Raw genomic sequence first — 21,789 nt, 5'->3', positions numbered from 1 at the left:
CATACCAAGGCAGAGAGCCTGTGGATTCCAGGTTCTCTGCATGGTTCCCTGTGTGTGATGTTTCTGGGCCAAGAGATGAGGATAAAGTTGGAGGGAGAGACTGGTCCCAGGTGTGGCAACTCCAACAGGTAGGCAGCTTTATGTTCTCTCCAGGTCACCTCATCAGAACCCACTTTGACAGTGATCCTCAGGTAGACCTCTCCAATTCTCACCTCTGTCCACACTCCAGGTTCCTCACTAGCTGCCCCTGTGATACCTCCACCTTAGAACTGGCTTCCCAACTTGCTCCGTGACTGGTCATCCTGGTCTCATCCACAAAGACAAGAACTCCCTCTGATTCTCCTTCATCCCTCCCCCTACCATGTGAAATTTACCAACTGGGGTCTGCTGACTGGACTTATGAGATGCTCGCCCAAGACGTGAACCCTCTTCAGCTCCACTCCCCACCCCCCTCTTCCACCAGCACAGCCTCCTGGCTGCAGGACCCCCTTGCTCTTCCCCTACTGCAGCTGCTGGAGTTGCTCTGGGAAAGAGATCCCATTGTCCCCCTCACTGGGTTGAGTGGTTGGTGATCAGAGTGCTCTTAGCTTGGGTTCAAGAGAAGTGAAGCATCAGGCAAGTCCTGCTCTGAGTCCAGCCACCTCTCGGAGAATTTTGCTTTGAAACTCCCTCTGTGGGTGATACAGGGATGTGGGGTGGGCTTTCCTCCTGGTACCGCAGCTCTGTAGCTCTCCCATCATCCCAGGTGGGGGCCGAGCACCTGTGCACAGGTGGGGCTGCTGGTGTTGGCACTGACTGGAGCTCAGCCCCCATGTCTCTATGACGTGGGATGCAGGGGCATCAGCTGACAGTGAGGAGGAAGAGCAGGTGGAAGAGAAAGTGGGTCTGGGGATGTGCTATGGAGGCTTGGCCAGCCCTTCCTGCTGTCTGGAAGGCTCTGGTTAGAATTTCCCCATGGCTGGTGGCTCTGTGACATTCAGAGCTCAGCTTAAATGTCACTTCCTCAGAGAGGCTCTCCCTGAACTCAGAATCTAAAATAGCCGCCCTGACTCCCTCAATCACATCACTCTGTTTTAATTCTTGGAATAGCAAGTGTCGCTGTGAGATGTTTAGTTGCTGACTTATTTGTGTCTCTTACTAGTATGTGTACTCTTCTGTCTCTTACTAGTGACATTGATGCACACTGGGCTCTGAGCAGATTGAAAAATCCTCATGCATAAGCCTGAGACATTCTTCTTCCTTCTGGAAAAAGTACAAATGTGCTATGATGAAATACAGTATAATGCAAAACCCAATTTGGGTATATGGACTTGAATAGCCTAGGATTACATCCTCGTGTGTGTGTGTGTGTGTGTGTGTGTGTGTGTGTGTGTGTGCACAGGGGTGGGAGTGCATCCTGTAGCCTTGGCTTCATTAACAGCCAATGTAAATCCCAAGTGGCCTGTACCCACCTAGGCAAACAGCAGGTCTAAGCCCTCAGGTCACTCAGCACTTACTGAGCTGTGCACCAGCCTCCTGTGCCCATCTTCCTCCAGTGAGATGGACGCTCAGACACCAGCAGTGAATATTATGTAATTCTGAATTAAGCATATCAAGAAAAAAATATATATGTATATATAAATATATATATCTGAAAAAAAAAACAAAGACCCTAATTGGAAAAGAAATAGGTCCCACAGTGTTCACAGAAGCACTATTTATGACAACCAAGACACAGAAGCAACCTAAACGATCATCTACAGAAGAATGGATAGAGAAGATGTGATTGATATATATATACATATATATATATACACACACACACACACAATGGAGTATTACTCAGCCACAAAATGAAATAATACCATTTGCAGCAACATGGATGAACTTGAAGGGCATTATGCTGAGTGAAATAAGTCAGAGAAAGATAAGTACTGTTTGATATCACTTATATGTGAACTATAAAAAATACAACAAGCTAGTGAATGAAACAAAAAGAAGCAGACATACACATGTAGAGAACAAACTAGTAGTTAGTAGTAGGGTAGAGAAGGCGATGGCACCCCACTCCAGTGTTCTTGCCTGGAGAATCCCAGGGACGGGGGAGCCTGGTGGGCTGCCATCTATGGGGTCGCACAGAGTCTGACACGACTGAAGCGACTTAGCAGCAGCAGGGGAAAAAAGACTTATTATGGAATTAGATGAAATCATATGTGTGAAATCTTTGAAACTGTAAAGCACCATAGAGTTTAAAGGATCTTTCATTCAATAAAAATTTTTAAAAAGAAAGAAATTTTAAAATGGGAAAATGAAGCAAACGGGTACTGCTTGGACTCAATGTCTGATCTGGGCCTCAGAGTTGTCTGACTCTGCAGAAGCTGCTGTCTTTTCAAGATGAAGCCTGTCCTGCATTTGAGACAGGCACCTTTTGTCTTAAGGGAATGGTTTATATTTATAATTCCTTTAAAAAAAATCCTAACCCTTCCAGGGAAAGATTGTAATTATCCAAAAAAAATCTTATGTATTCTTTAAAAATGAACAAAAAAGCCCATGGTATACACAGTTTAAAATAATCCATGTAAGTGTGTATGTGCTGTGCATGTGTTTCCTTCTGAATATCTAGTGATGGTCCTGAGGTCCCACATGGCCTGGGATTGGACCCGTGCACAATTCTCTAAAAGGATGAGATAGGAAGCGACTGTTTATTTAGCCAAGTAGCCGGGACCACTCGTCCTCCCACGGGCAGGAAATACTAAAATAGTGAACAAAGATAAACTCCAGAAAGAAAAGGGATTTCCTCAGCGCTGATCTGGCCCATCCTTTCCGTTTAAGCCCATTCATCAAACTTCCCATCACCTTAGTGGCACACTAAGTAAATCTGGGGAACCAAACCCAGATTGCTGAAAGCTAAGTTATGAATAGGTGTTTCAGACAGTCTTGGCTTCTGTGTGTAAAATAAAATGAGCTCATGTAGGTGAGGTGACCTGCCGTTAGGGACCCTATGATTAGCTATGCTTCCTGTTTATGCCTTGAAGAAAGATCAAAGTTCTTTGGGCTTCACACAGGGACCACCAGAGACTTGAGGGGGCTTACGTGGTTGAGTGGTAGTCTGCATTTTTTCCTCATTTCTCAAATTCACCTCACTGACCTACTGGTAAATTAGAAACCATATAATATTCTGGGTGGATAGGCAGAGACTGCAGTGTTTTCTGTTTTTCATTTATTTAGGCTGGAGGAGAAAAAATAGACTCCGAAGAGGCCCTGATCTATGAAGAGGACTTAGATGAAGGAGACGGTGCTGAAGGCGATTTGGAGGAAAGCGCGAAATTAAAACTCTTCCGCAGGCTGGCCTCTGTGGCCTCCAAGCTGAAGGAGTTTATTGGCAACATGATAACCACTGCGGGGAAGGTTGTTGTGACGATTTTACTGGGTTCATCAGGTGAGAACCTCCAAGTCCTGGGGCGCACAGGGAGCCAGCTGGCGAATGATGAAAGAAGGAAACTATTCTATTCCGCCGCAACAGAATCGTAACTGTAGCTTTTGTGAAACTGGCCATGTGTACAAACCACGCACACACAAGCACACGTAGCTTTTCCCGTTCAGTTGTAGGTTTTATGTATTAGATGGTTTCTGTTAACCTCTGTAAAGCAGTCTTTTCCCTTGGCAGTTAGGTGGCGTTGTTTTCTACGTGACAAACAGGACCACTGTTCACCTCTCTCAGAGCCTGTGGGTGGTGATCTGTGACAAGGGCCCCTTTTCTGTCCCCATCCAGAGCTACACATGGGCTTTCGGGAGCTTGTCTGTTTACATTGAGTCATTAGATCTCTTAATTTAACTCTTCAGGATAGAATGTTTTTCTTCCCCAGTTAGATGGTAATCTCGCAGCACACACGCCCACTTCCTCTCCCTGTTGGCTGCAGGCTGCTCCTTCCATAAAAACCTTATCTCCATCTTTGCCCCATCCCCATTGCCCCAGAGCTGCTGCAAACTTTATTCCATCCTGCTTCTGTGAAGTTTCATGAGATGAAGCAACTGTTTTTCCATAGGAGAGTAAAAAGTTAGAAAAGTGAAGAGTATTTCTCAAGAAATGTAACTCAGGACTTTGATGAGAAGTTGTTTCAAAATGCTCCCTGCCAAGTTTTTAAATGCCTATGAAGGAATGATTTCATTTGACATTTCCACTTTTAGTGATAGAGCAAATAACATTTTGTCGGGCAGGACAAAGATTTAGTGAGGTTTTATCTGCCACTGAATGCAATATTATCATGAACCCTCGTCAACAGACAAGCAAAAGTAAATCATTATTTTAAAAATTTATCGAGGACAGTTAGAATGGACATACAGTATTCCTGAAAAACTCGGGGAGAAATAGAGAGATGGAAACAGGCAAGTAAACATGCTAAATTCTACTGGTTGGAGAAGTGAATGTTTGTTGTTGGGGCTCAAGTGCCACGGGTAGGATTTCTCCTCATCTGATATTTCCCCACGTTTACAAATTTCACTTTACATGTGACTTTTTTCCACAATACAAATAGCACTAATTCTGATATCATCAAGAGAGTGTGATGAATTTCACTACAAGCATAGGAGGCATTCCTCATCATCCCCAACAGTGACGGAGGCTGAGCTGTGCAGGGTTTCCTCCTCTCCACGTTTCTCACACGTGCACCCCTGCCCCCGCAGGGATGATGCTGCCCTCTCTGACCTCGTCCGTGTACTTCTTCGTGTTTCTGGGCCTGTGCACTTGGTGGTCCTGGTGCCGGACCTTCGACCCCTTGCTGTTCAGCTGTCTCTGCGTCCTGCTGGCCATCTTCACCGCGGGACACCTGATCGGACTCTATCTGTACCAGTTCCAGTTCTTCCAGGAAGCCGTTCCCCCCAACGACTACTATGCCAGGTAAGAGGCATTGCTGGACAATTTGATGATTCCGTAAGATAATCCTCGAGCCCTTGGGAGGATCCTACTGGGCCCTGAGCATCTGATAAGTTTCTTCTGATGCCCACTGGTGGGTCAGCCGGGCTTTGGTGGGGATGGGGACACAGTCTCTGCCTTGATTGTATTGGCCACAGTCTGGAGGGAAGAGGTGTTGCTTCAGGTGGGGGTCCTGCTGGGGTGAAGTGGAGGGAAGCTGCTGTTTGCAGCAAAGAGCAGATACATGGTCTCGGTTGAGGAAGGAGACCAGGGAGAATGTTTTACAGCAAAGAATAAGAAGAACATGTCAGAGCATCTGTGGGAGGGAGCTCCTGAGGGCAAACAGAGGACAAATTGAGGGTCAAAAAGAACTGAGTGACCATAAAAATGTAAAAGTAAAAACGCATGAGTCCATGGTGTGTGTATATGTGTGTGTGTGTGTGTGTGTGTGTGTGTGTGTGTGTGTGTGGATGAGCAAGAGAGAGAGAAAGGTGAGAGAGAGAGAGAGAGATTTTATGTGCTTCAGTTGAAGTTGACTATTATCCCAAAGTCTTATATGAAAATGAGAATTCAAGGTAAAGAACCCAGCATTTATTTTGACTTTTTGGAAGGAATTCTAGGCTGTTCTCAGTTAATGAGGGAAAACTCCTCCTTACAGGATGTCATTAGTTAATGCAGGGAAAGGAGTGCTAGAATTAGAAAACTACTGTTTACCAATTCTTCATGAGATACTTAAATCTATTCACAAATTGAAACCATGACTTAAAGAAGTTTGTGGGATGAAGATTGTTTGCAAGGATGACAGAGTATAAGCTTGCTGATCATTTGCTAATTGCAAATGGAAAAGCCCCTTCTGGGGTAGTCAGCACCTTGACCAGTTGATCCAAACAAACTTTACCAGAGTGGGGTCCCTTGACCTTTCAGACTTCTAGGCTGGATGCAGTATGGGGAACGAGACATTGTATTGTTAAGGCTTTAGACCTAACCTCCAATTTCCAGGAAAAATAAGGGGCAGGAATGTGGTTTACTTGACTCCACAGGGAAGCAGTCATTAAATCCAGACTGTAGAATGTAAGGGAAGCGACCTGGTCTCTTAAAAAACCAGCATTCTGAAAAAGAAGTGTGTGTGGAGGGTGTGGGCAGAGACCGTCCTACTTCAAAGGAGAAGCAAGGAAGCCTGCAGACAGATGAGAAGCCCAACTCTGGATCACATCTCAGTTTAAGGACAAATCCTTTTGAAATTAAATGGGGAAATTTCAATATTCACTGGTTATTAGCTGATAGTACAGACTTCCTGTTAGTTCTTAGGTGCATGGTTGTATGTGGTTATCTGGGAAAATGTCATTGGTTTATAAGATACGGGGTGAATTCTTTAGGATTCAAGGACATGAAAAACAGAGGAGCCAAGACATGGAAACACCTATGTGTTTGTTGATGGACGAATGACAAAAGAAAAAATAGTATGCATATATAAGGAATGTTCTGTGGAAGGAAATGGCAACCCACTCCAGCATTTTTGCCTGGGAAATTATACGGACAGAGGAGCCTGGCGGGCTACAGTCCATGGGGTCGCAAAGAGTTGGACACGACTGAGCAGCTAAGCGCAGCACACGGGGAGTGTTACTTGCCGTGAAAAAGAAGGAAGTCCTGCTGTTTGCAACAACCTGGGTGAACCTGGAGGGCATTGTGCTGAGTGAAATAAGTCAGAGAAAGATGAATACTGTATGATCTCACCCCTTATGTGGAATCTAAACAGAAAGTCAAACCTAAAAAAACAGACAGTTGCTAAGTGCTGGAGGGTGGGGAGTGTAGGCAGAGGTGGAAAAAGGTACATACTTTCAGGTGTGAGATTAGTAACTCTGAGGATCTGTATACAGGGGCACTGTAGTAGTAGCAATGCATTGTAATAACATTGTACTGACATGTGCTGAGAATAGACCTTAAACCTTCATACCACACACAAGAAAAGAAAAAGAGTAGCTATGTGAAGTGATTATTAACTTGATTGAGGTGCTATGCATCATTTTACAGTCTATGCTTATATCAAATCATCATGCTGTCCACTTTAAATATACTACAATTTCACATGTCAATTGTACCTCAATAAAGCTGGGGGGCACTGAGAAGTCTCTTTAATGATGTGGATTTACATAATATTTATTTCAAGCAGAAGTGGATAGATACAAAATTTCAGTGCAGACATTAGTTCTAGGCTAAGTGAGTCTTTTAGTTTCTTCTAGACATATAATTTTTGCTTTATTGAACACATAGAGAAAAATGATTTTACTGTTGCAAGATCGTTAGTTCCAGACTAAATGAATATTTCAGTTCTACTAGAAGTTTAATTTTTTATTTTATTGAACACATAGAGCAAAAAGTTTTGCACTGTTGGACTTTGAAGGGATGATTTAATTGGAAATGTTAAGTTGTATACCTTCTATGGGGGTGTGGTCACTCCATATACCCCAATTTAAGGCTCTTTTCTGCCATCTAGAGACTGATAATAGGAAATACAAAGACTATTCTGAACCACCTTGAAAACACCTCTTCTGTAAAGGATCAGTTAGTAAATATTTCAGATTTTGCAGGCCCATGGTCTCTGTGACAATTCTTCCAAGAAGCCATTTTAGTGCAAAAGCAGCCCTGTACAAGATTTTAAGGTTTTGGCTAGGTTCTAGCAAAACTTTGTGGACACTGAACTTCGGATTTCAAAATATTTTCACATTTCATGAAATACTATTTTGATTTTTCCCAATCACTTAAAAATGTAAAAGCCATTATTAGCTCACTAGTTATAACAGGTGGTAAACCAGACTTGCCAACCAAGTGTGTGGATAATAGCAGTCCTAATAGTGTAATAACTTACCATCTTTATCTTTTATTGGGATTGCCTCAAACTTAAAATTATGGTTGTAAGTTATTATAGACACTTTGAAGATAATACCTTTAAAAAGTTTAAAAGCTTCACTGCCATACTCTTACAGAGTCATTAGAAGTTGGGTGGTTTATCAGAGTATAGTTTGTGCTAAGCAATGCAATATATATACATTTATATATACACATATGCATGTGTGTGTGTACACATACGTTTGCATGTGAGCTGCCTTGTTGTAGTTTCTTCCTCCATTAACTTGGTGAAAGTAGGACATTGCCTTCTAGCCTTTGAAAGCTTGGAAATTTACGTATTTTAAATGCTGGCTTTTTCTTAAGGCGTAATTTCAACACATTGCTATCCACCAACTGAGCTGGCAGAAAACAAACTGCAAACAAGCAGGAAGAAAAAGTCATCCTGCGTGGGCGTTTGTCACAAATTTCATAACCACAGAGACTCCAGTCCATGTATCTAGCTTCGGATGTGGCTGTCCTCAAAACAATCCAAGTCGTTTTTGTCTTCTTGTAAGCTTTCAAATAGGCTTTCTGGTGAAGGTTAGCTTTATTTTTAGAATATATTTAGAATACTTATAGAAATATTGAATTGATTTGTTTATCATTAGGATGCTTTTTGGTGATTGTTTGGGAAAGTATAAAAAAGAATCAGGAAAAACACTTAAAAAAATAATCCTAACTCCCAGAAATACTGTTCATTTTCGGTCTGTATTCTCCCAGTGCTTTTCCTGTGCATAAATGTGCTTTTTACAAGCAGACTTTGAACCATGATGCTTGACTGTTGCACAGCATGGTGCACAGGATGTTCTGTAACTTGCTCTGTGCAACTTCTGCATCTCTTCATGTCATGAAATGTTCCTTTAAAGTGTGATTTTTCATGGACTGCAAAGCTTTTGATTGTGTTTGACTGTGTAGCTGTGCTGTAATGTAGTCAGTCCTTGATTTCTGACCCAGGAGATTTAGATTCTTCATTTTTGCTCTCTTGAGCATCCGTTACTTATGAACTTAGGAAAAACTCGTAATGAGCGGAAGCAGCCCCAGGGTCCCTCAGCTGCGTGGGAGCCTCTGCCGGGCTGGCTAGTGCTCTGCTCTGCGGGAGGGCATGGAGGTTTCCCTGGTCCTGGGACCACACGATATTACTCCACAGGTCTTCACGCAGGTGTTGTGACCTGAAATCCGGCTCCTGTGTGGAGCACGCCTCTGCGGGCTTGTGTTTCTCTAGGGTGATGTCTTCTTTCAACCCAGGGGTCCCAAGAGATCATATGATTCCTTCCAACTCCACTCGCAACTGGGTAGAGCTCCTCAAAGGTTATAGCCAAGGAAGCCCGTGGAGCAGGTGGGTAGGGACCAGAAGTGGACAGGGCAGATGGGAGACGGGGAGGACATAGACAAGGGGCAGGGAGGAGGGCTGCCCCGGGAAAAGTTAGTGATTCCCACCTGTTTGTGCACAGAACTGTCCAAATTCTCCAAAACAAAGTTCAGGGCTCTTTTCTGATAGTTATGAGCTTACCTATGGGAAGGTTGGGCTTCCGTGGTGGCTCTGAAGGTAAAGAATCTGCCTGCAATGTGGGAGAGTAGGGTTCAATCCCTTGGTTGGGAAGATCCCTTGGAGAAGGAAATGGCTACCCATTCCAGTATTCTTGCCTGGAGAGTCCCATGGACAGAGGAGCCTGGCTGGCCACAGTCCATAGGGTCACAAACAGTAGGACGTGACGTGATGGGAAGGTTAAGGCGGAGTGAGAGTAGGATATGAGACACTGGAGTATATGGTTCACATGGTTATAAACCATAAAAAATTCAGTGCCCCCTCTTGTGAAGTTGATCCAGCACAATAAAGCTTTAAAGCTAATCCACATAACTTACAAAAGACAGATAGCATACCACTCAGCACAGTTTGTTTAATGGAATAGAGCCCAGTTCCAACATATCCTGGCAGGTCTCCCTAAGGAAAATGGCAGACTAAACAAAATTTGGCTTAGCTAATCCCAAGTATGGGACTTTCCAAAGGTTTTGTGTTTCCTCGGGAATTTCTGTAGACAGCAAACACCTTACATTTTGAAGGCCAGGAGGCAAGGGTCAGCGTTCAGAGTCCTCACCTGGGTTCCTCTCTGTGATAAAGCCACCAGTCCCAGCCAGCTTGTGTCCTGTGGGTTTTCTGCACGGAAGGTGTGGGATGTGCGCTGTGGAGGACGGGACCGAGGCAGGTGGACCTGACTTGCTCTGTGGTGTCCTTGAATGTGAGCTGAAATGTGTTGAATGCTGTAAACAAACATTTACTCACTGGTGACTTTACAAAAAGCCAGTTTTAATTTTGTCAGCTCACTGTTGACTGTTCCCTTGCAAAGATGACACTGCAAGTAATTCTGAGGTGAACTCATGTAAAAACAGTCCTGGGCAAAGGCGGGGGGGGGGGGGGGGTGGGGGCGGTCCTTGTTTTCTCACCAAAGTTATCTGGACAATCGCAGCAAACATTCCGACGTGGGCCAGGTGGAGGGCTTGGCTGGGGAGTCAGCGTCTACGGTTTTTGCAGTCACGACTGAGCATGATGGAACCTGTAGGTTTTCTTCTGTGTGTCATGAATACTTGTGCATGGTGAGCACTCATATAGGGGTGACTGAATAGCCCTCAGAGTCGCCTCTCCTCATCTCTGACTGGCTGTCATTCCAACCTCTGCATTTTCTCTGCGTCAGTCACAGTCACTTTCTCTATACTGCAAGGCTTGGACTTCTTTGCTCAAATTCATTTTGTTGTTTTGCTGCTTTTTTTTTTTTTTCACCTTAGATCCTGCAATTTGCAAATGAACAAGAATTGTGGGAAGGAATGGGAGAGATTCAGGCCATTCCCTGTGGAGGCAGCATTCTCTGTTAAATAAATACACAACTTGTCCCATGTCGCCCTTTTCATGTCCTGTTTCAACAAATCACAATAAGAAAATGCACTTTGTTTAGTGAAGGAAAGACATGTCTATTCCAGTGTTAAAACAGTATAAGAAAGAAAAGCCAAAGCCTCAAACTTCAGCAATATTTAACCATTCTGTAACACATAAGAAGAATGAAAAAAAAAAACATGAAAAGTACAGTATTATTTATTATATTTATCCCATTCTTACACTGGTCATTAAAATGTCAGTAATGGCTGGAAGAAGCACAAGCTGGAATCAAGATTGCCGGGAGAAATAGCAATAACCTCAGATATGCAGATGACACCACCCTTATGGCAGAAAGTGAAGAGGAACTAAAAAGCCTCTTGATGAAAGTGAAAGACGAGAGTGAAAAAGTTGGCTTAAAGCTCAACACTCAGAAAACGAAGATCATGGCATCCAATCCCATCACTTCATGGGAAATAGATGGGGAAACAGTGGAAACAGTGTCAGACTTTATTTTGGGGGGCTCCAAAATCACTGCAGATGGTGACTGCAGGCATGAAATTAAAAGATGCTTACTCCTTGGAAGGAAAGTTATGACCAACCTAGAAAGCATATTAAAAAGCAGAGACATTACTTTGCTAACAAAGGTCCGTGTAGTCAAGGCTATGATTTTTCCAGTGGTCATGTATGGATGTGAGAGTTGGACTGTGAAGAAAGCTGAGCGCCGAAGAATTGATGCTTTTGAACTGTGGTGTTGGAGAAGACTCTTGAGAGTCCCTTGGACTGCAAGGAGATCCAACCAGTCCCTTCTAAAGGATATCAGTCCTGGGTGTTCTTTGGAAGGATTGATGCTGAAGCTGAAACTCCAATCCTTTGGCCACCTCATGCGAAGAGTTGACTCATTGGAAAAGACTCTGATGCTGGGAGGGATTGGGGGCAGGAGGAGAAGGGGACGACAGAGGATGAGATGGCTGGATGGCATCACCAACTCGATGGACATGAGTTTGGGTGAACTCCGGGAGTTGGTGATGGACAGGGAGGTCTGGCGTGCTGCAGTTCATGGGGTCACAAAGATTTGGACACGACTGAGCGACTGAACTCAATGTGTCAGGAGTCATAATGACCCTGATGCTGTGTCTTTTTCTTCTAGTTTGGAGAAGCCAATGGGCTCCTAGAAAGTGACAGAATGCAGTCACTTTTGTGCTGTGTCTGGTGCCGTTGGCTTTGCAGGTGCTTGTCTAATGTGGCTTGTTCTAGTGCGTTTGCAGCCTTACTGGGACAGCCACGGTGCTGCCTCCTCATCAGAGCCGTCTTAGCTTAGCTAATGGAAACAGCACAGAAAGACAAAATTGTTCTTAATGGAGGCAGGTTGGTGAGAACTTCATCTGAAAGCAGTCCAGTGTGGGGAAAATTAATGTCAAGCAGGTCATTTTCACGCTGAGGAATGTAAATGAACCTGTGGTTAACACTTCCCCTTTTTGTTAAGGGTGTCACCACCAGGGAGTCAATGGCTTTAGTTTGCCCAGTTGGTAGGTGACATAACAGCAACCAAACTCTTGTTTCTTTTTGGATTAAGTGACTGACCTCAGACCCACTTTATCTGTGCTCATCTAAACGGCAAAAACTGGGAACAAAGAGAAACAAATTGAATTTCCAAAGATAAATGGAAAATCAATAGAATGTAAATACTTGACCCTCAAGTCCATTCGGGAAATCTCCACAACCTGATGGTCACCTGGGGCCGTGAGTGGGTGTGGTGTTGACCCAAGACCCCTGGGAAAGGGGGGCCCCTGGGTGGGGTGTCACCCTGCCACCCAAGTGACACCTGGCATCATGTTTAAAGTAGCCACTGCCCCTGACCAGGCAGACGAGCCTCCACACTGGACGTCTGTCCAACCTGAACCTGAAACCTCCCAGCCTGGGCTTCTGGAGGTGCACCCTGGACCAGCTGTGTCTCGCCTTTGCTCTTGAGCATGCCTCTCAGGAAGGGTCTTCTTCCAGTGTCCAGGAAGGACCCACCCTGTCCTGTGACCTGGTTTCCTTGCTGACCTGGAGGGCAGTCAAGCTCTGGAGCTTTCACAGAGCAGCTCACCTGCATGGATTACCGCAAGGCAGGACCTTTCTGCCCAAGTGCTGTCCCTGCTCTCAAGGATAAAATGTAGCCCAGTGAAGCTTGCCAGGTGAAAAGATGACTCGTTCTACATTTAATCTTTCAGAATATGAAGAGGAATAGAGATCAGGCAGAGTTGGCAGTTATTTTTTTTCTACATTTGCTCCAAATGATTAGTATTAATGAACATATTACAAACTAAGCCTGGATGGTACATTTAAGTGCTTTCAACTTTAAAAATTAATAGCAAATTAATGATGGTAAAAGTTCTTGTGGTGGGAAGATGGACTAATCCTTCAAGTTAAAATAACAGCTGATGAAAAATTAAAGCGATCTTTTAAGAAAGGGCATTTTGGAACGAAACAATTATTTTGCTATCAAACGTTTTGTTGGAAAGTGTGACCATCTTGTTTATTAGAGCTAAGATTCTCATTCATGGATTGGACTTTAATTCAATGCAGTAACACCTAGTTAATTTTTTAGACTGTAGATAAGCCAATTTGGCTGACTTGCAAAGCATTTTGAGGACAAATATACAGAAGGATGTTGCTTCATAACTGCTTGGCTTTCTGAAGTTCAGAATGTTACTTATGCAGTAACTGTGGCTGTTGTTGTCTGCATTTTTTTCTTTTTCCAAACTTTAAACTTTTTATTTTGTATGAGTGTAGCCGATTAACAATGTGGTAGTTTCAGTTGAACAGGAATCAGCCATACATATACATGTATCCTTTCTCCCCCAAAGCCCCTCCAATCCAGGCTGCCACATAACATTGAGCAGAGTTCATGTCTGTATAGTAGGTCCTTGTTGGTTATCCATTTTAAATATAGCAGTGTGTTCATTTTAGTTCTAAACAAACTGACCCAGAAGTAAGAGGTTAGCTCTGGAAATGGGAACTGAGAGGCTTTGATTTTTCTTTTCAGAGTTTTTCTAAAGAAGCTTTTTTTCCTGAGAAAACTTAACAATGGTTTTCATAAAGTTGCTAGTTATTCATTTTTGGTGGAAGTAGTATAATTGTTTTTCTTAACAGCTTTTTTGATGTATAATTGATATGAAATAAACTGGATAATTTAAAGCTTACAGTTTGATCAGTTTTGACATAATCATACCCATGAAACCATCACCATAATTAAGGGAATGAATATACCCATCTGTCCCAAGAGCTCCATCATCCCCTTGGTAATTTCTCTCCTGTCTTCATCCTCCTTCATCCCATCCCCAGGTAAACTCTGATGGCTCTCCCTGACTTGATTAGAGTAAATTTTCTAGGACTTTCTATAAACAAAATAATGTAGTATGTACTTTTAAACATTACTGTTGCTATTATTATTGTTATAATTAATACTATTATTATCCTGGGTGGGGGCAGGAGGCAGGTCTCATTTTGCAGTGTGAAAGTTCATTTCTTTTTTCATCCTCTTTTAGTAGAGTTAATCTGTTTAAATTTGGGCATTCTGATTGTTGTGTAGAGGCAATTCATTGTGGTTTTAATTTAATGCATTTCCCTAGTGACTAATGAGGCTGAGGATCTTTTTCATGAGCCGATTTTACATTCATGTATCTTTCTGATGAAGTGTCTGTTAAAATATTTTACCCATTCTTATTTGTTTTTTAAAATTTATTTTTAATTGAGGGGAAATTGCTTTACAATGTTGTGTTGACTTCTGCCATACAACAATGAGGATCAGCCATAATTACACATGTATCACCTTCCTCTTGAGCCTCCCTCCCCTCCCCCCATTCCACCCCTCTAGGTCATCACAGAGTGCCAGGCCGGACTCCTTGTGTTTTATAGGAACTTCTCACTAGCTATCTATTTTACACACACGTGCATGTTGAGTCGCTTCAGTCATGTCCAACTCTTTGCAATGCTATGGACTGTATGTCGATGCTACTTTCTCTTCATCACACTCTCTTCAGATCGTATAAATCTTTCACCTTTTACCCATTTTTAAAAATTACGTTAACTTTGTTTTCTTACAGTTGAGTTCTGACAGTTGTTTAGGACACGAATCATTTATCAGGTATCAGTTCAGTTCAGTTTCAGTTCAGTCGCTCAGTCGTGTCCGACTCTTTGCAGCCCCGTGAATCTCAGCACGCCAGGCCTCCCTGTCCATCACCAACTCCCAGAGTTCACTCAGACTCACGTCCATCGAGTCAGTGATGCCATCCAGCCATCTCATCCTCTGTCGTCCCCTTCTCCTCCTGGCCCCAATCCCTCCCAGCATCAGAGTCTTTTCCAATGAGTCAACTCCTTGCATCAGGTGGCCAAAGTACTGGAGTTTCAGCTTCAGCATCAGTCCTTCCAAAGAAATCCCAGGGCTGATCTCCTTCAGAATGGACTGGTTGCATCTCCTTGCAGTCCAAGGGACTCTCAAGAGTCTTCTCCAACACCACAGTTCAAAAGCATCAATTCTTCGGTGCTCAGCCTTCTTCACAGTCCAACTCTCACATCCATACATGACCACAGGAAAAACCATAGCCTTGACTAGATGGACCTTTGTTGGTAAAGTAATGTCTCTGCTTTTGAATATGCTATCTAGGTTGGTCATAACTTTCCTTCCAAGGAGTAAGTGTCTTTTAATTTCATGGCTGCAGTCACCATCACCAACATATCAGGTATATGTTTCTGCAAATATTTCCCAAGTCTATGGGTTATCATCCTTTTACTAGTGTCTTTGCAAGAGCAGAGTTTTTAGTTTTGATGAAATACACTTCATAGTTGTTCTTTTGTGAATCATACTTTTGGTGTGGTAGTTAAGAATTATTTGCCAAGCCCAAATTCACAAACATTTCCTCTATACCTTCTTCTTAGAGTTTGTTTTGCCTTTGGTATTAAGTAGTCCAGAATCATTTATTGAAATGACTGTGTTTTCTTTGGCATCTGTTGAAAATCGTGACCATGATTATGTGGTTGGGTTTATATATAGACTATTCTATACAATTTGTCTCTTCATCTTTATGTCACTGTCTTGATTACTTGTAGCTTGATAATGTCTTGAATTTAAGCAGTGTCAGACTTTCTTTTTTCTTTTCTTTTTTTCCTTTTAATTTGAAGTTGTTTAAGCTATTCTAAGCCCTTTATGTTTCCATATGAATTTTAAATCAGTTTGTTGATGTCTATAGCAAAGCCTGCTGGGATTGAATTTGTATGACAGAAGAGTTGGTGTTGAATTGTTTATTATTATTTTTAAATTTTTCCTTAAGAAGAATTCACTTATGAAACTATGTGAGTCTGAAATTTTCTAAATGGGAAGATATTTAAGCACAGATTCAATTTCTCTAACAAATATAAGATTCTCAGGTTATTTCTTCTTGAATGAGTTTTAGTAATTTGTGTCTTTCAAGGAATTTTCCTTTGCATGTAATATGTCAAATTTATTAGCATAAAGTTGCTAATAATGTTGAGTTTGTTTTCTTTTGAGTATTTGTAGAGTCAGTAATGATGTTATTTAATTTGTTGCAGAGAATAATTACTGAATTTATTCAGAGAATTTGTACTGTCTTTTTCCCCTATTTAGTCCACATGTCCACATTTCCGTCTATGATTATTTTTCTTCTGCATAAAATAATTTTTCACATTTTTTGTAGTGCACTTTCTGGTGATAGATAGTTTTGCTGGGTATAGAATTCTAGAGTAATAGCTTTTATTTTGCTACTTTAAAGATGTTCCCTCACTGTCTTCTCACTTGTGTTGTGTCTGACAATAAATCTGAAGTTACTATTATTATTACTTTATATATTAATATTGATGGAAAATTGCACTCACCTTCCTGATAACTGATTCCCTGAATTAAAAAAAAAAAAAAGAAACAAACAAAAAAACCCAGCTCTAACATCCATTCCATGATTCATTGGGTTTGAAACTGATTAACGTTACCATATTTCCATGATACGTGTCCATTAAAATATATTCATGTTTTCCTAAAATAGAAAATTCCCAAGAATGGGAAAAGCTTATACTTTTTGTTGCATCACATTACAAGGACACTTCATGGAAAGCCATTTCCTATGATGTAAACCTGAGAAACATAGGGCTTTATCCCAGAAAACACAGAAGCATTTTATGTGGACTTAAAAGGAGAAGATCTGGGCTTTAGCTAGATTTCTTCCAATTGTTTCCTTTTCTAGATGTTTGCTTCTTCCTGGAGTAACTTACGCTACAACTTTTCTTACAGAAGAGTTCTTGCTTTCCCTGTTTGAGCATGCCTCCATAGATGAATTATCCAATCTTTTTCCTTCTATATCTCTGACCTTTCTGACACTAAATGAAACTCCTTGGTCACTAGTTTGCAGGTTTCTCTTTCGTGACCTTCAGATAAATTAAAATGTAAGAGCCAGCAATTGGCTACTCCACTGGGGAGTGAGATCCCTCCCATGGGGTCAGTGAGGTGCCCCTGTGCCCTTCAGAGGTAATGCCTGCTGCTCTGATGCTCAGAAAGGGGTGGCACAAATCACCGCTCTGCACCCACCATCCAGGCAAAGCAGTTCCATAGAAGGAAAACTTGATAACCACCTTCCAAAGGATGAACAGCTCAGAGCACATTTCCTAAAATCATTCCACCATATTTGAATAGTTTCCCACCATCATGAATTCTCTATGATGACAGGGATAGTATCGTATTTGTTTGCACATCCTTGACAATAACTATAATGCTCAATAGACTCAGGACTCAGCACTTAAAAGGACAAATTTACTAAATGTGTCCTGTAGTGAAATCTTCCTATGACTAATGCCCTTTCCTGAGGGTTTCCTGATACCCTTGGGGTTTTCCTATTTCACCACTTACTGCACCTGAGAAATGGAGTGGTGTGATTTGAAGCCAGCAGACCTGGATACATAAGCCCTACCACATACAAACCTTTGTATTCATTTGTGCCTCAATCTACATGTATAATGGAGCCAATAGCAGATCCTCAGCAGAGCTGGCCTCAGACATTCAACATAGTGCCTGATTTATCAGCGGAACTGCAGAGTTGGCTTGGGTCTCCTTTCTGCCTTTGTAACGTCATTGGTTATTAACTATGTAGGGCTTATTCAAATCCATGCTTACATTATAGCTACTTCCTGTGCTCCCAACACAGAAGGATGCATGTTTTAGGGGCCGAACTTGGTCTTGTCATGAGAAGCCATTTGGGATGACCAACTGGTCCTGGGAATCCTGGTTCTGACTCATTTCTACACTGCTCTCAGAGATGAAAATGTGTTTAGACACAGAAAATAGGCCATAAATCTATAACATTCATAGCATATAAATGTTCTTGAGATGTGGTATCATCTCAAGTAGGGTAGTGGGCCTTTAATGGTGAAATGGCAAGGAACTTCCACATGGCCTCAGTGTGTTCATTAGCTGTCCCCCTTCTGAAGACAACACACCTTCTACCTGTGCAAAATTGTCCCATGGACAGAATGCTTTTATTATAAGGCAGCGTTCCGCGCGTGTAGGGTTAAGCCCAATTACAACAACCTGGCAGACCGTTAAGACACACATGTGCCAAAAAGGACTTCAAAAGCGTGATACAGAGCCCAGGGGACTCCATGCAAAGTTTTTCCAAGCTTAAGAAAACAATGTTGTGCGGAAACTGTCAAACTCCAGTTTCTCAAAAATGTCTATGGGTTTGGCATGGAAATGTGTTTAAAGCATAAGTAGGAAACTAATGAAAAAAGACGTTAAACATTGGCTGTGTTTTTCATATGATGCAATACAGAGGGGAGGGTGGTTGGAAGCCAGAGTAGCAAGACCACATGTGTAAAAGTGGTCTGTCTTCACCCACATGGGCTGCTGTAAGGACAGGGTAGCATCTTGCTGGGAGGACCACTGAGAGCTAGATTCAGTCTCCTTCCAGCAAAGTCATTTGTCGAACTTTGAGGAAATGCCTTCAGGGGAGTGGAAGCACAAACCTCATTTTCTGTGGACATCTGACCTGCCTTGCCTTCTTGACAGTGTTCCCTTGCTTTTATTCATGTGTAAAACTAATTCTGTTTCCCACCTGCCAGCAGTTAGATTTTTGGCCTTTACTTGTGCTCACTGCACCATGGGGTTTTGGAGGAGGAGGTTCTGTCCCCATCTGCTGGTGGCCCCCCATTCTGAAGGGCCGTCCCCCCCACACCTGCCCCACCCTGTGACCCCATAATGCAGGGTGCTGGACACACCAAGCCACAGTACAATTAAATTGTGAATAACAATGATAGAGAAAAATAGTAACAGCATCACAATAGAAAGTACATCTTGTGAAAGGGAATTACAGACTTCTCACCAGAAATTATACTGGTCTAAATGCAAGAGGACAACATCCTTCACATTCTCCTGGAAAAAAAAAATCAAGGTGTGATTTTATATCTAAAGGTATATATGGAAAAACATAAAGGTCAAATAAAGATGTTCATAGGTGAAACTTTATCAACCTAACAGAAGCAGAAGATATGAAGAAGAGATGGCAAGAATACACAGAAGAACTGTACAAAAAAGATCTTCACGACCCAGATAATCATGATGGTGTGATCACTGACCTAGAACCAGGCATCCTGGAATGTGAAGTCCAGTGGGCCTTAGAAAGCATCACTATGAACAAAGCTAGTGGAGGTGATGGAATTCCAGTTTAGCTATTCCAAATCCTGAAAGACGATGCTGTGAAAGTGCTGCACTCAATATGGCAGCAAATTTGGAAAACTCAGCAGTGGCCACGGGACTGGAAAAGGTCAGTTTTCATTCCAATCCCAAAGAAAGGCAATGCCAAAGAATGCTCAAACTACCACACAATTGCACTCATCTCACATGCTAGTAAAGTAATGCTCAAAATTCTCCAAGCCAGGCTTCAGCAATATGTGAACCGTGAACTTCCTGATGTTCAAGCTGGTTTTAGAAAAGGCAGAGGAACCAGAGTTCAAATTTCCAACATCTGCTGGATCATGGAAAAAGCAAGAGAGTTCCAGAAAAGCATCTATTTCTGCTTTATTGACTATGCCAAAGCCTTTGACTGTGTGGATCACAATAAACTGTGGAAAATTCTGAAAGAGATGGGAATACCAGACCACCTGACCTGCCTCTTGAGAAATTTGTATGCAGGTCAGGAAGCAACAGGTAGAACTGGACATGGAACAACAGACTGGTTCCAAATAGGAAAAGGAGTTCGTCAAGGCTGTATATTGTCACCCTGTTTATTTAACTTCTATGCAGAGTACATCATGAGAAACGCTGGGCTGGAAGAAACACAAACTGGAATAAAGACTGCCGGGAGAAATATCAGTAACCTCAGATATGCAGATGACACCACCCTTATGGCAGAAAGTGAAGAGGAACTCAAAAGCCTCTTGATGAAAGTGAAAGTGGAGAGTGAAAAAGTTGGCTTAAAGCTCAACATTCAGAAAACGAAGATCATGGCATCCGGTCCCATCACTTCATGGGAAATAGATGGGGAAACAGTGAAAACAGTGTTAGACTTTATTTTGGGGGGCTCCAAAATCACTGCAGATGGTGACTGCAGCCATGAAATTAAAAGATGCTTACTCCTTGGAAGGAAAGTTATGACCAATCTAGATAGCTTATTCAAAAGCAGAGACATTACTTTACCAACGAAGGTTCGTCTAGTCAAGGCTATGGTTTTTCCTTTGGTCATGTATGGATGTGAGAGTTGGACTGTGAAGAAAGCTGAGCACCGAAGAATTGATGCTTTTGAACTGTGGTGTTGGAGAAGACTCTTGAGAGTCCCTTGGACTGCAAGGAGATGCAACCAGTCCATTCTGAAGGAGATCAGCCCTGGGATTTCTTTGGAAGGACTGATGCTAAAGCTGAAACTCCAGTACTTTGGCCACCTCATGCGAAGAGTTGACTCATTGGAAAAGACTCTGATGCTGGGAGGGAATGGAGACAAGAGGAGAAGGGGATGACAGAGGATGAGATGGCTGGATGGCATCACTGACTGGATGGATGTGAGTCTGGGTGAACTCCGGGAGTTGGTGATGGACAGGGAGGCCTGGCGTGCTGCGATTCATGGGGTCGCAAAGAGACAGACACGACTGAGCGACTGATCTGATCTAATCTGATCTAGGTGAAACTGAGGGTGTTTGGCACCAGCAGATCTTCATGACACATGGATATATATATTTTAATATTAAACAGTGTTTTGCAGACTAAAGAAAGTGATTTTGGTAAAAACTTGGAGTTACAAATAAAAAGCTCCTGAAATAAGATTCACCTCTTGACTATCTCTTCATGACGTTTTGTGAAGATATTTTGTCAACTGGTTAGTGAGGGAGTATTTGATTGGAGAATATGCCTCCAGGTGTCTGTATGAAGGGCTCAGATCATAAAGATCTCTGAGCTCTTGAAAGAAAAGGCTAAATTAAAAGTATAGTGTCTAAGGTCACGCTCAGAAGGATGGCTCCATCAAAAAACTTGAAAGATGGCAGTGATGTACATAAATTGGAGCCCTGTGCACTGTTGGTGGGAACATAAACTGATTGTAGCCACTGTGGAAAACAGTACAGTGGTTCCTCAAACAAGTAAAGAGAGACCTACCGTATGCTCCAACAATTCTACTTCTGGGTATATGGCCCAAAATATCAAAAGTGGGATCTTAAAAAGGTATTTGTACACCTGTGTTCATGGCAACTTATAATAGCCAAAAGGTATAAGTCTCCATCTTTGGAGAAATGGATAAAGAAAATGTGATCCATCCATACAATGGAATATTATTCAGCCTTCAAAAGGAAAGAAATTCTGACACCTGCTACACCAGTGAATGAACCTTGGGAACATTATGCTGAGTGAAAAAAACAGTCACTAAAGAACAGATACTGAATGATTCCACTTAGAGTCTACCAAGTGCGTGGCATAATCATCCTGATGGAGAGAGAAGGTAGGATGGTGGTGACCAAGAGCTGAGGGGGAAGATGGATGGGGTTTTAGTGTTTAATGGGGACAGGGTTTTAGTTTTGCAAGATGACAAGTTTAGAGATTGATTGTATGACAGTGTGAATGCAGTTAATACCCCTGTACTGTACATTTAAAAATGTAAGATGATAGATTCTGTGTTAC

The 21,789-nt window shown here is 42.3% G+C and overlaps 1 protein-coding gene across 4 annotated transcripts in view; it reads left to right on the top strand.

Annotated features, from left to right (window-relative positions):
- The window catches only part of PIEZO2 (piezo type mechanosensitive ion channel component 2), a 251,246-nt gene that overhangs the window by 144,724 nt on the left and 84,733 nt on the right, over positions 1-21,789 (top strand). For all 4 annotated transcript variants that reach the window (XM_019986928.2, XM_070778959.1, XM_070778957.1 and 1 more), the window contains exons 6-7: positions 3,208-3,418; positions 4,663-4,876. In XM_019986928.2, the coding sequence (XP_019842487.2) occupies positions 3,208-3,418; positions 4,663-4,876 (425 nt within the window). The remainder of the gene's footprint in view (positions 1-3,207; positions 3,419-4,662; positions 4,877-21,789) is intronic.

The sequence above is a fragment of the Bos indicus genome, chromosome 24 (genome assembly GCF_029378745.1).
Source record: "Bos indicus isolate NIAB-ARS_2022 breed Sahiwal x Tharparkar chromosome 24, NIAB-ARS_B.indTharparkar_mat_pri_1.0, whole genome shotgun sequence".
NCBI lineage: Eukaryota > Metazoa > Chordata > Mammalia > Artiodactyla > Bovidae > Bos > Bos indicus.
Note: the sequence above shows the minus strand (reverse complement) of the source record. Positions and strands in the feature narration are given on the sequence as shown.